Genomic DNA, 17411 nt, shown 5'->3' with positions numbered 1-17411 from the left:
TTTGTCGGACGAAAATCCGAACTTGAACAAAGCCATTCTTTTAATAACATTCTCTTGTCTGCTACACAAAAATGTTTACATTGACGATACCGATTTTCGATAGAAGTCGTAAAATCATGCTCTACAGTTTTACGACACTGCAGAAAATCATTAATATTCATGACAACTTGACCAATGGAAACCAGCCTCTGCAGGAAGCTCTCCTTTGCGTCTAAAAATACCGATGAATCATGTGAATGCTCCGTGTTTATTTAAATACACTAGTTTTGTTTTAATGTAAATTACGGATACAAGAGTAATTTTACACATACAAATAAAGGTTTTCACAGCAGTTAGTTATAGTTATATATATGAATCAGTATAGATTTTTTTATGTACGACGAGTCGTACAAGCTAGCCCGCAGTTTTACTAGCCCGACCACTGATCATTCTAGACTATGTCTGTCGGACGTGCCTTAGTGTCGAACCCTGAACAGTAGAAGTATTTTGAGTGTCATATAATTATGTAGAATTGGTGAAACATATGTTGTTTTATACATGTATTTGGATATGTTACAAAAACATCTTAGAACACTAATGTTTTTGTTAATGGACAATTGATAAAAAATTCATAATATGGAGGCCCTTCAGCAAAGTGTATTAAGAGGCTAATGTTGGTAAGTACGTACACACATACTTGAATTCTGTTAGCAAGAACATTCTCAATAGACACACACATATTTCCTGATAATTTGACCATGTGACCTACACTCATGAAATTGGGCATTGTCAACCTTCAATTTACTATAAATTAGGAAAAAAATACTGGTTTGATACATATATTTACATTTTGAACAAATGGTTATAACTCACATTTTGGGACCGGTTTAGGGGGAAAAATGATAATATTTTCTATGGAGACTACAACAGAATAAAAGCTAATAAATCAGCCAAAATCGCCCTGAAATGTTTGGTGAACACTGTTTTTTTTGTGTTCAAACTTGACAGATAAGATATCAACCTCTGGCTCTCCCAGTTTCTGTCCATGCCAGACTTCCACACCTAACTAACACATTGTACTGTATCTTTCACCAGCATGTTTTGAGAAACATCAATTTAAATTGCATAATTCAAAGTGCACTTAATCAGCTGAAAGGAAGATAAAATCCACAGTGAATAGGACATTAATAATAATAATGTAAAAATAAATATTAACCTTTCCCACTCAGAATCAAAGTACATTGGCTACATGTAAGTGCAAACAGCATAAAACCAGAACAGTCTGCTCATCGGTATCTAAGGGTTGGAAATGAAGCCTTTAAATTTTGAATTTAGTAAACAAAGGTCTTAAATTAAATGTAACTTTCTAAGGGACAACAAATGCGTAAAAAAAATACTGATTTAAGTGGTAAAGGGTTAATAATAATCTAAAACTAAATATAGGCCGTGCTCTGTAAAAAAGGGGTTTAATGCATGTGCGTAAGTGTGAAGTCCGCATAGGCTAATGAGGGACGACACTTTCAACCTTAACTGGATTTTTTGCTAAGAAGAGACTTTCTTGAAACGAAAAATATAATAAAAATGGAAAGTGTAGTCCCTGGTGGCGGACTGCACAGGCTAATCTGGGACGACACTTTATGCATTAAACCCCCTTTTCACAGAACATGGCTCATGTTAATCTCAGTTTACCAGTGAATCTTAACCACATCCTTATATGCCAAAAAACAGTGACCAGTCATATTGATCCAGACATGTGTCATCATGGTAGAAAACATTTTGATTCATACATCAATCATGCATTTAAATCACAGACATGATAAGTGATGACATTGTGATTATTTTGTTGTTTGTTTTCAAGCAAGAAACTGTGGTCATTAATGTTTGATTGTTGTGATGTTTTGCAATTACATGTAGAGTGGTGTGTGTCCTATACGCAATTAATTTCTTTATTCTTCGGACTTAACAAGAGATGTGTTTGTCAAAAACACAATGTCCCCTTCTGCGCTGCTTTGAAGCCATACATTTGACCCTTGACCTTGAAGGATGACCTGCAGCTCAATGCACATGCATGCCAAATATCAAGTTGCTATCTTCAATATTGCAAAAGTTATGTCCAATGTAAAAGTTTTCGGACAGACGGACAGACAGACGGACAGTTCAAAAACTATTTGCCACCCTCCATGGGCATAAAAAGTATGTTCTTTTCCTTATAAGTTCATACAGGTACGTCATTGTGGTTTTGTGTTTTTTTTTTACTGTTAATGGTAATGACTTTAATATATGGTAAGAGTAAATAAGGAGAAAAGTACATGTAACTTACTGTTTTTTTCTGTTTTTTCTAATTTATCTTGTGCTCTCTCCTGAGAAGTTTTGGGAGCTCGATTTTGGACTGCCTTAGAGTCCAATACATTCGAGTTCAGCTGAGATCTGACAGTGCTACGTAGGACCCGCTGCGATGTGTCCCCTTTTTTCAAATCGTCACGGCAAATATTATCTGTCTCACTTTTGACACCTTTGATATTCAAACTATCTAAATACACAGAACCATTTTCACACTCTACATTTATACTTCTGTTGCCATTGCTGGCACTGTCTATTAACCCATAAGACTCCCTTGTAATTCCTTCCATTTCATCATACTTAGATTTATCCGTTGTTTCCCCGACACTTTTAACATTTGGCACAACACTATTACCAACAATGCTACTACAAGTTAGCACTTCCTTACGTAAAACACTTTCAGAGAAATGTGACCGCTCGTCTATACCAGAGCTGTTTTTATTGTTTGACAAAAACTCAAATGTGTTAATCAAAGCCTGAACGTGATTATTTTGTTTGGAATCACTATTTTTAACCATCTCAGCAGTGGCAGGATTTTGGTACGGGTTTATCACATATGGTAAAGCAGACTTGACGTTTGTTACAACGAGTTTCAACCCGTCGTTTGTCTCCGAACAAGTGGGTGTCGATAAGGCCGATTGAGATTTTGGCGGAATTATTATTTTTAACGGAGGAACTTTTGGCGTGGTCGGGCGAGAACTGGTAACATCAATTTCAGGGCTTATAGGTGAGCAGGCCCTTACAATGTCTGACTGATTACCAGTTTTCTCTGATAAAGATATTTCTGTCACATGATTATTAGAATTTTGGTTCTTATTGTTATCACTAGATACCGCTTTTTCTGTCAATTCCTCATTCACGGAAACACTCTTTTCGCTATCACTGACACAAGATATCGGTTCAGATGAGGAAACAATATTTAGAGGCTCCGATTCTAAGAAATCGCCAGCCGAATGACGAATATCCTGAGAATCTGTTACAGCAGAGTTCGAACTAACGCCACTCTCCATCACAGGCGAGATATTTGAGATATTTGACACTGAGGCCGAGTCTGAGGTCGCACTTGTGGATGACAAAGAATTCAACACATCCTTGAATGAGTTCACCAATTTACTATTACTATCATCTACTTTCGATTCTGGAATGGATTTTTCTATCTTTTCCGTTTCTATTTCAAGATCTGGCAAAAGTGAGTCTTCGTCATCCTGCGACAATATGGAAATGTTGTCAAACTGCGAACTTGGCTGAAACGGCAGAGTTCCCATAGGCTGGAGCGAAGTTTTGGAATCTGCTTTAAGAGAGTACGGAAAAGAGTCCGAAGAAAATGTCACATCCCCATGACTCTGTTTATTCTGATTCACATTTTGTTCAGGCCACAACTCGCGCGTTTGCAATTGTTTGGTGCCGTCACATGAAGAGGCATTATCCGCGGGTATAAGCTGATAATTGGACTTTTCATGTGACTGGTTTGAATCCAGACTGTCATCATCGGGAACGGTGATTTTCACTCGGTTGCTGGTAGTAATGTGCGATGAATTCGTCAATCCTAGCAATAAGTCACTGTCCACGCTTGAAGCCGGACTATCCACCGGTGAAAACATCAAGTCCACTTCGGAGACAGATATGTTGGTCACGCTATAAGTCGAGTCCATAGATTTATGGCTCGTTTGGCCAAGGTGGTCGCGGTGGAATTTCAAACACAGCCTTGGGGAGGCCAGTTTACCGTCACCCGGAGATTTTGGGGCGCCTATAGACATTCTGCGACCCGTTGAAAAGGAATTGTGTCGGTCGTTGTGGTGATTAAGATCTGAAACAAAATTATTGTTTGTACACATGTATATGAGCCGTGCTCTGTGAAAAAGGGGTTTAATGCATGTGCGTTAAATGTAGTCCCAGATAAGCCTGCGCAGTCTGCACAGGCTAATTAAGGATGACACTTTCCGCCTAAACTGGATTTTGCTGAGTAGAGACTTTCTTGAAACGAAAAATATCATAAAAGTGGAAAGTGTCATCCCTGATTAACCTGTGCAAACTGCACAGGCTAATCTGGGACGATACTTTACGCACATGCTTTAAACCCCTATTTCACTGCGCACAGCCCAAATATTTTTATCGTTCACAACGGAGAGCAATATACATATTTGAAAAAATATTACAATATACAGACAGAAAAAGTTCTGACCATAAACAAAATTATATGACAAAGTTTCCATTTTCCTTTGCATTCATTTTTTATATATACAGCAAAGTTTATACTACAGGATCTACAATATGGACAATTTATGCCAATACAGGAAGTAGATGTATCCTTTTGTGGAAATGGTGTTTGCCTAGCAATTCTGAGGTCAGCTTTTAAACAACAATTTTCTTTTCTTAAGACAAAAGTACTGGTTCTACCCAGAAAACAGATTCAAGAGTGTCACAAAAAGCTAATTAATGGGGAAACTATACCCCCTGACAGGGTACAATAAATAGGTTTAAACAAACAAACGGAAAAACATAAGAGCCCTGTTCTGGAAAAACCAGGCGTAATGCATGTGCAAAAAGTGTCGTCAGAGATTAGCCTCTGCAGCAGTTCCCGCAGGCTAATCGGGGAGGACACTTTCTGCTTTCATGGTATTTTTCATTTAAAGGAAGTATCTTTCTAGAAAAAATCCAATTATGGTGAAAAAGGCTATCCCTGATCAGCCTGTGCAGTATGCACAAGCTAAGCTGGATCGACTCTTTATGCATTAAGCGCTGTTTTCCCAGAGCTAGGCTGATGATATCACACCTACCATCACCATCGAGACTCTTCTCATCGTCTTTATAGGAGTTCACGCTATCGGGTGAGTTTGGCGACCTCAGGTCCTCTATACTGGAACTGTCACTGGCAGAACAAATGATCTCCTTCTGCAAACAAAAACACATTTACCCACAACATGATTAGCTTGTGTAGTCAAATGCACTTGATTTTCATTAAGAAGAAACTTTCTTTATATAAAAAATTCCATAAAAGCAGACAGTGTCGTTCTGGATTAGCCTGTGTTGATTAGTCTAGCACAGGCTAATCTTGGCCGACATTTTACGCACATGCAAATAGCCCCGTTTTCCCACATCAGGCTAAGCAATAAACACACCAACCCTTTGAAACTCCTGCCCCCTTCAAATTTAAATATGTTAAATATGTATAACCAAATTCTTCATTTAAAAAATCAAAGCTATAGCTTGGCTTTAAAACCTCAAAAATTTGAAATCGTTATTGAGTTGCTTTACTTTTACTGAACAGTGCAACGATTATGACTTCTATATTCTGATATATAATTGGCACCTGTAATAGTATTATATTAACTGGAACTTCAGCTAGTGTGTACCATACATCTTGTGTTTACAAGGCAATAAGATTGACAAATAAATGTGTCTAATATAGCGTCAACAAGTTTTCATTAAGCCATAAAAGGAAAATGTCCCACACATCACTGACAAAATGGGATAAAAAAGCTCACCATGAGTGTGTTGTTCTAAGGTTTGCTAAACTCTGAGTGCTAATAGTACCATTATCCACATAATACTTAATTGATGAAAAACGCTGTTTATTTTAGTAACTGTCAAAGAAAAGAATATCTTTCATGTTATTTCTGGCCATGGTGGTTGATAAATTTCATGAAGGCTACAGATGCAAAATTTAACACACAAAAAAAAACAGCAATAAATTGACAATTGGCACATCAGTGCATATAATTGCACAAGTGAGAGGATATTGCACTGTAATTCTATACATAATTCTTAACATAACATTTAACAGACATTATAAATTCAGATAATGCCAGAATTTAAAAGGGAGTGACAAATATATATACTATTACATCCACTATGCATTACTGCAAAATATGGAAGCTATAATAAACAAGGACTGTTTGTAAAACATGCATGCCCCCCATATGGGCTGTCAGTTGTAGTGGCAGCCATTGTGTGAATACGTTTTATGTCACTGTGACCTTGACCTTTGACCTAGTGACCTGAAAATCAATAGGGGTCATCTGCCAGTCATGATCAATGTGCCTATGAAGTTTCATGATCCTAGGCCTAATTATTCTTGAGTTATCATCAGGAAACCATTTTACTGTTTCAAGTCACTGTGACCTTGACCTTTAACCTAGTGACCTGAAAATTAATAGGGGTCATCTGCCAGTCATGATCAATGCACCTATGAAGTTTCATGTTCCTAGGCGTAAGCATTTTTGAGTTATCATCCGGAAACCATTTTACTATTTCGAGTCACTGTGACCTTGCCCTTTGACCTAGTGACCTGACAATCAATAGGGGTCATCTGCCAGTCAAGATCAATGTACCTGTGAAGTTTCATGATCCTAGGCCTAAGCGTTCTTGAGTTATCATCAGGAAACCATATGGTGGACGGACCGACCAACATGTGCAAAACAATATACCCCCTCTTCTTCGAAGGGGGGCATAATAATTAATATGTTAATGGTCAGCAGATCTATTACATCTGTTTGCATCTTCTTCAAACCAACACAAAATGAAATAATTTGAAATAATTGACTATACAAAAGTCCATTAGTGTCAACATTTGCAAAGAACAGACAATTATGACTGTATAATTCTGTGAATTGCACAATTATTGTAAAATTTCATATTCCTATGACTAACCCAGTCAGGTTTGCATGACTTTTGATCCATACCAGACAAGGATGTTCTGACCAAGAGTCATGAAGATTGGACAAAAATATGACTTCTAAAGAGTTCACAAGCTTTTTCTGTAATTTTACCAAGTGACCTTGTTTCTGAGGCCACATGACCCAGTTTCACACTTGGCTGAGGTATAATTGAGAAAAATATTCTTACAAAGTTTCATGCTCGATGAATGTGGCCTCTAAGGTTAATGTTGGTGAAACACGCCTGACGACAGACAACGAACAACGGACAAAAGGTGATTACAAAAGCTCATCATAAGCATGTTGTGCTCAGGTGAGCTAAAAACCCGCAAATCTGTGGCTACAAGCAAAGCTGCATGGCATATATAACATCCATTTAAATCACTTACTATATCAACCATTCATATTTGAATGCAACTATATTTGGTGGATAAAATGGGCTAGCGTTTATTCCCCCATATTAGATGGCTTATTTCAAAGTGAAGATCTCGGGTTACAACTTATCATTAACTGATGAGGGACTAATACGCAATTGCTCTCCACCGGACTTGAGTTCAAATAAATACATTGCAAGAAGGGAAAATCCTTACTTTTAAGACGCGAACCATTTCTGGGGAGGACGCCACATCCAGGGCTGTTTTTCCCTTGGCATTCTGCTGAAGTGGGTTGGCACCGTGCTTCAACAACAGCTGTACCAACTGAAAGTAGATCATAAACAGAAACACTCTTATCCCTTCCCACTTAGAAGCAAAGTGAAAATGGCTATATGCAACCAACATAAAGCGTGAACAGCCTGCGAGTAACTTGCAGTCTGTTGATGATATTTGCTGGTTGCTGCTCATCAGTATATATTAGAGTTTGAAATGAAGCAATAACAAATGTAATCCATAAAGAAAAGTCTTCAATTTAATCTGTTTTTTTTTAAGGCACAACAAATGGGCTGAAATGCATATCTGCCACAGTAATGAACAATGTTCCCATGACAATGAATGCTCATGCAGCAGTACCAACTGAAAATAGACCACAAACAGACACACATTAAAAACTACAGACTGTCACAGTAGAGACAAATGTGGCCTTGGCATGGCATGTGCATATAATGCACCAACTGAAAATAGACCATAAATAGAAACACATTTAACACTAGAGATTGTCACAGTAATGACTATTGTTCTCATAACAATGCATTTACAGCTGTAAAAACTGAAAGACCGGTGTGTTTTTCCACCATTTTGGGAATGGGGCTGGGTCCCTTTGGATTGGGAAAAATCACGTCTTTTTGACTAAAATTGGCTAATTAATTTAGTTGATTTTATGATTATGTATACTTTAAAGTAATAATAAAAGTGATGTCAATGTTATATTTACTAAAATTCAAATTATAAAGCCGGATTTGGAGATAATTGACATGTTTAGACCTATTCTATATATACCTTCAATTGGGAATTTTTAGGTCCCATTTGGGAAAAATATATACTTTTTTCCATTGGGAATTGGCCCCCCTACCAGTCCAAAATTTGAATGAAAAAAACACACTTTAGACCATAAGCAAAATTTATAATATAGCCTGTAAGTGACAACCTTGACAATCCATGTCATAAACATTTTAAGTTGCAAAAGGGAACATAACTTAATTAGTTCTTAACCCTTTAACACTTAGATACCTATTTTGACGCATTTGTAATCGTTTAAAAAGTTGCATTTAATTAAATACCTTTTTTACTTATTTCAAGTTTTAGATGCTTCATTTCCAACCCTAAGTTATTGATGAGCAGCAAACAGCATAAAACCTATTCAGACTGGGAGTTACTCGCAGGCTGTTCTGGTTTTATGCTGGTTGCAGAAGTCATTTTCACTTTGCTTCTGAAAGGGGAATGGGTTAACATAGAATTATAACATTTGAACATTGCACAGCTTGGTATCATGAGAAACAATGCAAGGTTGATTGTTGTTAACCCTTTGCATGCTGGGAAATTTGTCGTCTGCTAAAATGTCGTCTGCTGAATTTCTAAAATTAGCATTTTCTTCGATTTTTTTCAAAGAATATTATCAGAATAGCAAACAGTTTGGATCCTGATGAGACACCACATTTTGTGGTGTCTCATCTGGATCCAAACTGTTTGCAAAGGCCTTCAAAATTTGGTTCCCGCACTGAAAGGGTAAAGTGAAACAATTGAGGGGGTACTTTGTCTGACATGTTTCTGTCTACAGTTTTACAGACAAATGGACACAAAAAATTCAAACACACCCTCCTCACATTACAGGCATTTATTAGGCAATGAAATGACTGATTTCTTTTATAAAGCTGTATGCCATTAAGACAGCAAGGTCTCGTAAGTGATGGGTTGATATAATCTTGCCAGAGACATACCGTTTTGTTACATAAACTATTTTGTTTTGTTTTTTTTCATTTTTTTTTTCATGTTGATTATGTTTTTTCATCATAAGTTTTCTAAATGAGCTGCGCTCTGTGAAAAGGGGGTTAAATGCATGTGCAGTCTGCACAGGCTAATCAGGGACGACACTTTCCGTCTAAACTGAATTTTTGCTAAGAAGAGACTTTCTTGAAATGAAATATATCATAAAAGCAGAAAGTGTTGTTCCTGATTAGCCTGTGCAGACTGCACGTGCTTATCTGAGAAACACTTTATTCACATGCATTAACCCCCCTTTTCACAGAGCATGGCTCCAATGTTTCAGAGATTTGACATTTACATTCTACAAAGCTTGTGTGAGATGACTACTTTAACATTTGACTTTAATTACTTCAACAAATGTCAACTCAATTAATGCATTTCACTTTATTTAAGGATATGACATTGACAGCTAGGTTCCATTTTATGATACAGATAACAGTAATATAACACTTTGTCTGACATGTTTCTGTCTACAGTTTTACAGACAAATGGACACAGACTGTGGGAAATATAATAACAGAAATTCATTTCTCTGGTATAATTATGCCTTCATAAATTAAAATATTCCTGATATAGATAGTCTTCTGATAATAACTTTCAAATTTAAAGGGAAGAAAGACTATCTGTCAGACAGACAAAGATAGCATCAGATCAATTTTGATATGCCAACCTTTGGTGGTGGGTGGGGTGGAAAAAGACTATCATCAATCTCTCCAATATCAAGTCTGCGGTAGATAAGTAATGCCACTAGGAATCAATTGTCTTGTTTGATAGATTATTCTTTATTCCTGCACTACATTGACGTCTTGATGTCTGGGAAAGTTTTATTTTTGCAATAAAATTCCTTCCATTACGCACACTCTATCCAGTATCCATATTCATGGGCTCATTTGGCCTGGGATTTTTTAAGGTTTTGAGAATGAATAATCATTATGTTATTCACTTTATTTTCCTCTTTTACTAACAAGAGGGCCATGATGGCCCTGTATCGCTCCACTGCTGAAAAAAGGCTGAAACAAATATTCTCTGCATGTGCAAATACTTAAATATAGGCCCTATTTAAGCACATGTACACTTTTGTGACCCCCTGGGCTTGGTCAAATTTAACCCCAGGGCCATAATTTGAGCAAACTTTGTAGAGGACTACTATATCCCACTACATGTACATACAAAATATGGTAGCCCTAGGTCCAAGAGTTAAGGACAAGAATATTTGTAAAGTTTTCACAAAATAAGCAAGATATAAGCGTATATAATGTTCAATTTGTGACCTGCGGGTCAGGGTCAAATTTGACCCAAAGGGCATAATTTGAACAAACTTGGTAGAGGACTTTAGGATGTTACTGCACACCAAATTAGGTAGCCATAGTCTGAATGGTTTTCAACAAGATTTTTTTTTAAAGATTTCACAAAATAGGCGCTTTATAAGTGTTTATTCAATTTTGTGACCCCCCAGGGGCAGGGTCAAATTTGACCCCAGGGGCATAATTTGAAGAAATTTGGTAGAGGACTATTAGATGTCTCTACATACCAAATTTGATAGCCCTAGGCCCAATGGTTATGGACAAGAAGATTTTGAAAGTTTTCACAAAATAGGCCTTATATAAGCATATATTCAATTTTGTGACCCCCGGGGCAGGGTCAAATTTGACCCCAGGGGCATAATTTGAAGAAATTTGGTAGAGGACTATTAGATGTCTCTACATACCAAATTTGATAGCCCTAGGCTCAATAGTTATGGACGAGGTTTTTGAAAGTTTTCACAAAATAGGCCTTATATAAGCATATGTTCAATTTTGTGACCCCCGGGGCAGGGTCAAATTTGACCCCAGGGGCATAATTTGAAATTTGGTAGAGGACTATTAGATGTCTCTACATACCAAATTTGATAGCTCTAGGCCCAATGGTTATGAATGAGGAGATTTTGAAAGTTTTCACAAAATAGGCCTTATATAAGCATATGTTCAATTTTGTGACCCACGGGGCAGGGTCAAATTTGACCCCAGGGGCATAATTTGAATAAATTTGGTAGAGGACTATCAGATGTCTCTACATACCAAATTTGATAGACCTAGGCCCAATGGTTATGGACGAGAAGATTTTGAAAGTTTTCACAAAATAGGCCTTATATAAGCAGATGTTCAATTTTGTGACCCCCGGAGCAGGGTCAAATTGACCCCAGGGGCATAATTTGAAGAAATGTGGTAGAGGACTATTAGATGTCTCTACATACCAAATTTGATAGCCCTAGGCCCAATGGTTATGGACGAGAAGATTTTGAAAGTTTTCACAAAATCGGCCTTATATAAGCATATGTTCAATTTTGTGACCCCCGGGGCAGGGTCAAATTTGACCCCAGGAGTATAATTTGAAAAAATTTCGTAGAGGACTATTAGATGTCTCTACATACCAAATTTGATAGCCCTAGGCCCAATGGTTACATACGAGATGATTTTGAAAGTTTTCACAAAACAGGCCTTATATAAGCATATGTTCAATTTTGTGATCCACGGGGCAGGGTCAAATTTGACCCAGGGGCATAATTTGAAGAAATTTGGTAGAGGACTATTAGATGTCTCTACATACCAAATTTGATAGCCCTAGGCCCAATGATTATGGACGAGAAGATTTTGAAAGTTTTCACAAAATAGGCCTTATATAAGCAAATTTTCATTTTTGTGACCTCCGGGGCAGGGTCAAATTTGACCCCAGGGGCATAATTTGAAGAAATTTGGTAGAGGTTCACCCCAGGAACATTCCTGTGAAATTTCATCAGAATTGGACCAGTAGTTTAGGAGAAGAAGATGTTTTAAGAAAAAGCTAACGCACGCACGGACGCACGGACGCACGCATGACGGACACAGGACCATGACATAAGCCCCGCTGGCCTCTGGCCAGTGAAACTAATAAAACACAATACATTACAATTCATGGGGTTGAATAAGAAATTTATGGCAGCAAAATGCCCAAAACTATGGACAAAGAGCTTCAGATTAATTAACTTATGTCTTAAACTAGTTTTTTGTTTATAAACCCTTTCCCACTCAGAAGCAACGTGAAAATGGCTATGTGCAAACAGCATTAAACCAGAACAGCCTGCGAGTAAATCGCAGTCTGTTCAGGCTTTATGCTGTTTGCTGCTCATCAGTATCTAAGGGTTGGAAATGAAGCCATTAAATCTTGTAAGAAAGGTCTTTAATAACATTTAACTTTTCAATGGACTACAAATGCAAAATACGTATCTAAGTGGGAAAGGGTTAACCTACTCACACTTTCCTGGTTCAGATCTTTAAAAATTCTTTTGTTTGGCATAACCCGACCGACCCACTAAAATTGGCCCGACTGAATTTTTTTTTTGTTACTTTAAAAAAAAAATATTTTTTTTGCTCGCCGTAACTTCTTTCCGCTAAATTTTTCCTTTCCGCTTTTTATCCTTTCCGGTTATTTGGGTCATTTAATTGAATGCTCTTTCAAGGATATCATGAATAGCAATGAACAAATCGCGTACCGGTATTTATTTGAGTCGCCTATTTATTTGACATATGCATATGCGATTAAAAAGACTTTAAATACAATTAAACCGCTCTGGTTTTTCTCGTATCCCTTTAATTAAAATACGCTGCTGTTGTTAAGGATAGTTTGGGAGTAAAAAAAACAAATTAATTAATTATCACCGTTCAATTCAATTCAACAATCGGCAGAGATGTGTAATATTATCGCCATATAACTAATTAATTAATTATCACTCTTTAATTCAGATCGGTAAATATTCGGTAGAAAGATAAAAAGTGGTCAGCTTAGAAGTATTTATTGACGGGTATTGTCACGTTTTTGTTTCATTTGATTATCTCTTTATACGACTTTCCGACCGGTCGCTATTTTGGAGGCAGACGGCGATATTAAATGTGTATTCAAATTATACAACATCTACGCATGAATGACCCAATATTATCCGATAGCTCCACCCGTTCTCACGTTTTATTCGACAACGTCATGTCATGTGTAAGCGAGCTCAATGCTGATTGGCCAGCTACCACGTGCACTTCATTAACAATAAGGTCAAGCAATGCCTAATTGGGTACAGACCGGGTTTCGTTAACTGTTCGAATTGCAAACACTTTCATTGAAACAAAGAGACAAATAAAGAAAACCAGTCCAAATTAAAAGGGCGGATGTTTTCAACCAAATTTTACTAGATTTTCGCAATTTAGATTTTTCTTGAGCCAAATTTTCAATAGTTTTGCAAATGACTCAAATGGCGAACAACAGCGCGAGCATTGCGAACGTGTTATTATTGGAATAAATGCTCACTACTACATGGCTCGCTCTGTCATTCGCCATTTGCGAAAGTATAGCGAATTTGGCTCTATAAAAATATAATTTGCGAATATGCTTAAGTCTCGTTAAATTTCATTGAAAACATCCGCCATTTTAATCCGGAGTGTTTTTTTAACTATTTTTCTCTTTGTTTCCATGAACAATTTGAAGCGCATATGGTAGCGGGCCAATCACCATTGAGTTCGCTATCGGGTAATATTGGGTCATTCTTGCGCAGATAATGGAATACACATTTGATATTGTCGTCTGCCTACAATATAACGGCCGATGGCAAAAGTCGTATAAAAAATAAGTAAATGAAAAGAAGCTCTTAATAGAAAAAATAGACTTACGAATACACGTGCGGTGATACGGACGGTGCAGAAAAATCTTTACCAATTTCCTTTCATGAGGCAGCAGACTTGGAGCTTTATTTGATAATCACCTTTAAGTTTGGTTTATGTTGGAGTTCAATGTCAGAAAAAAAAATTACAAAAAAATAAATAAAATCCCTACCTACTGACCCACCCAAATTTACCTGGGTCGGGTTATGCAAAACAAACAATTTTTTAAGGATGGCCTTACAATGTGCAGGTATTTTTCTGATACTAGTTCTTATTGAATTTTGGGAACATTGCCAACCAACATCAGAAAATAAAAAGTGTGTTGGTATTTTAACAAAGTTTGAAAAAAAGTCCTCTTTTTTTCAACAAAGTGAGAAAAGTTCACTTTTATTTTAAAATCGTTATTATACTCACATCTGGTTCTTGGAAGTTTTTTTTTCTTGACTGCACTATATTGCACCTTTTGTTTTAGCAAATGTTTGCAGGTATTTGAACAAATACCATGTTTATCTGGTGTAGTGCAAACATAAAATGTATGTGGCAATCTAAAGGAGTTCAACATTACAAAATACAGAGAATAGGTAAGATAAACTGTTTCTATTTATACTAGCTGCACTGACTTCTAAATTTCCAAGAAGATTTAAACCAGCTTACAGTCCTACCCATTACCCTTTTCCCACTCAGAAGCAAAGTGAAAATGGCTATGTGCAAAAGCACAAAACCAGAACAGTCTGCAAGGAGCTCTCAGTCTGTTCAGGTTTTATGCTGTTTGCTGTTCATCAGTATCTAAGGGTTGGAAATGAAGTCTTTACATTCTGAATCTAGTTAGAAAGGTATTAAATTAAATTTAACTTTCTATGGGACTACAAATACCTCAGTCAAAATACCTATCTAAGTGGTAAAGGGTTAAATTGTACAACATCTTAACAAGCGCCCAAAACCTCTGAGAAAACTGAATGAAATCACCAGGCAACAGAAATGCAGTGCACAGCATTTGTAAAGAGTCACAATCAATCAAAGCTCCTAACCAGACCAAATCAAAGCCTTTCAAAAGATCAGCTTTCAAGGGAACAGTTCAATACCAGCCTTAGGTTTGGAGGACATGTGAACTGAACTACTGATTGAGGGAAATTAAAGACTGTATTTTGAGTGGATGAATCTCCACAATTACAATCAGGATATTTTCTAGAAAATCCAAGGCCATTTTAAGATGTTCTACATTTAACAAAAGGGCTGGTACAGAGTTTGCGCTTTAACATTATTTAAATGTGGTTGTTGCTTACCAATGTCAATATAAGGGTTTTTAATTTAAGGAGTAATAAGCCAAAGGGAAGGGATTTTACCAAAGAAGAAAGTAAATGTTTAAAAATAGGCCTTGCTCTATGAAAAAGGGGTTCAATGCATGTGCATGGTGTTGTCCCAGATTAGCCTGTGCAGTCCACACAGGCTAATTAGGGACAACACTTTCCCCTTCTATGACATTTGTATTTTACAGAAAGTCTCTTCTTAACACAAATTGCACTTAAGGTAGAAAATGCCGTCCCTGATTCTGGGAGGACACTTTACGCACATGCATTAACCCTTTCAGTGCGGGAACCGAATTTTAAAGGCCTTTGCAAACAGTTTGGATCCAGATGAGACGCCACAGAACGTGGCGTCTCATCAGGATCCAAACTGTTTGCTATTCTGATAGTATTCTTTGAAAAAAATAGAAGAAAATGCTAATTTTAGAAATTCTGCAGACGACATTTTAGCAGACTACAAATTTCCCAGCACGCAAAGGGTTAAGTCCCCTTTGCACACAGCATGACTCATATACTTTTCAACACCAAGCCTGGATAACTTAAAAGTATTAGAAAGCAATGTATGATGTACTGCAAGAAAAGTACACATCATTTGATGTCACATTTTCTGCAGTGGGAATCTCTTACACTTAAATAACAGATATTAGGAGAAAATCTGAGATAATTAACAGTCAGGTAAGAGTGGTTTAGGGTAAACATGCCTCTAGAAGACAGCAATTAATATCACATAATGTCCTCAATTAGCAAAATAAATTTATGTGCTTTTTCTTTTCAAAGTGTGATGAGAGATGAACTTTTATTTGAAGTAAAGAATGCATGAATTAAGCAAAACTTGCACAATTTTGAGGAATATCCTTATTTTTCAACACATTATATGTAACATAGAATCAGCATTGGTGACTATGATAACCCAACCTGCATATTTCAGCATGCGCTGATTAATACAGGACCTGTCCTAACATAGAACCACACCTCAAATTGGATAGGTGAATGCAGAACCAATCTATCTTATGACTCTACATACAACTATTGAAACATGAGATGATGAATGCTGGACACTTTCCAGCCTTTTTCGACATTAAATTTAAACGCTTGTAAAAATAGTACAGGCAAATGTTGGATATTCTAGCCTTTTAAGTTTTAACCTATTTATTTAAGATCAATTGAAGTGAAAGCCGTGCGCTTATTGAAACACTCTTAAGTTCATTTCCTGGATAGAAACAGTACTTGGTGACTTTAGAGAGATTATAAAATACGCTCCCAAAGTGGGGATAAAACCCATGACCTCCCAGTTGCTGGGCAGACACCATATCCACTACCCCGCCTTAACCAGCCTATATAAAGGTGCGCAATACCTTTTTGTGGCCGTTTATGGCAGCATCATGCAGAGGCGTGTCATTTTCAAAGCCCTGAACGTTGACATTGGCTCCCGCTTTCAGCAGGTGCTTGGTGACAGAGAACCATCCGCGGTTGCTGGCCTCGTGGAGTGGGGTCCAACCTGGAGGGGAGGAGAAATAATGTGTAGGCTCATTAACAACAACTGCAGCTTTGTTACAAACAAGATTAATACTCCCCCTTAGCACTTTATTAACTCTTTCAGAGCTGGAACCGAATTTTGAAGGCCTTTGCAAACAATTTGGATCCAGATGAGACGCCACAAAATGTGGTGTCTCATCAGGATCCAAACTGTTAGCTATTCTGATAGTATTCTTTGAAAAAAAATGAAGAAAATGCTAATTTTAGAAATTCAGCAGACAACATTTTAGCAGACGACGAATTTCCCAGCATGCAAAGCGTTAAGGAAGCCAATATATCTGGTAGAGAGAATCAAAATTCTGCTTGAATGCAATAGAAATTTGTCACAAACATGAGTATTGCCCCTAAACCTATTTGAAAGCTATGTTCAGCAGCAAAAAACTCGGGAAAAAATAATGATAAGGATGACAGAATATTCAGTTTGTAAACAACAACGTAAACAACAACAACTATATCTTGTCACAGTAGAAATCCTTTAATAATTCCCAATAAACACAAACCACTTAAGTTTTTGAAAGC

The 17411-nt window shown here is 37.0% G+C and overlaps 1 protein-coding gene across 2 annotated transcripts in view; it reads right to left on the bottom strand.

Moving 5' to 3' along the window:
* Window positions 1-17411, bottom strand: part of LOC127844080 (ankyrin repeat domain-containing protein 12-like) — a 112685-nt gene that overhangs the window by 32284 nt on the left and 62990 nt on the right. For both annotated transcript variants that reach the window (XM_052374047.1, XM_052374048.1), the window contains exons 6-9: window positions 16712-16854; window positions 7565-7672; window positions 5097-5211; window positions 2300-4126 (exon numbers count right to left, since the gene is read on the bottom strand). In XM_052374047.1, coding sequence (XP_052230007.1) covers window positions 2300-4126; window positions 5097-5211; window positions 7565-7672; window positions 16712-16854 — 2193 coding nt within the window. The remainder of the gene's footprint in view (window positions 1-2299; window positions 4127-5096; window positions 5212-7564; window positions 7673-16711; window positions 16855-17411) is intronic.

This window comes from Dreissena polymorpha, chromosome 9 (assembly GCF_020536995.1).
Source record: "Dreissena polymorpha isolate Duluth1 chromosome 9, UMN_Dpol_1.0, whole genome shotgun sequence".
Classification (NCBI taxonomy): domain Eukaryota; kingdom Metazoa; phylum Mollusca; class Bivalvia; order Myida; family Dreissenidae; genus Dreissena; species Dreissena polymorpha.
This window is presented reverse-complemented; position numbering and strand designations above follow the sequence as displayed.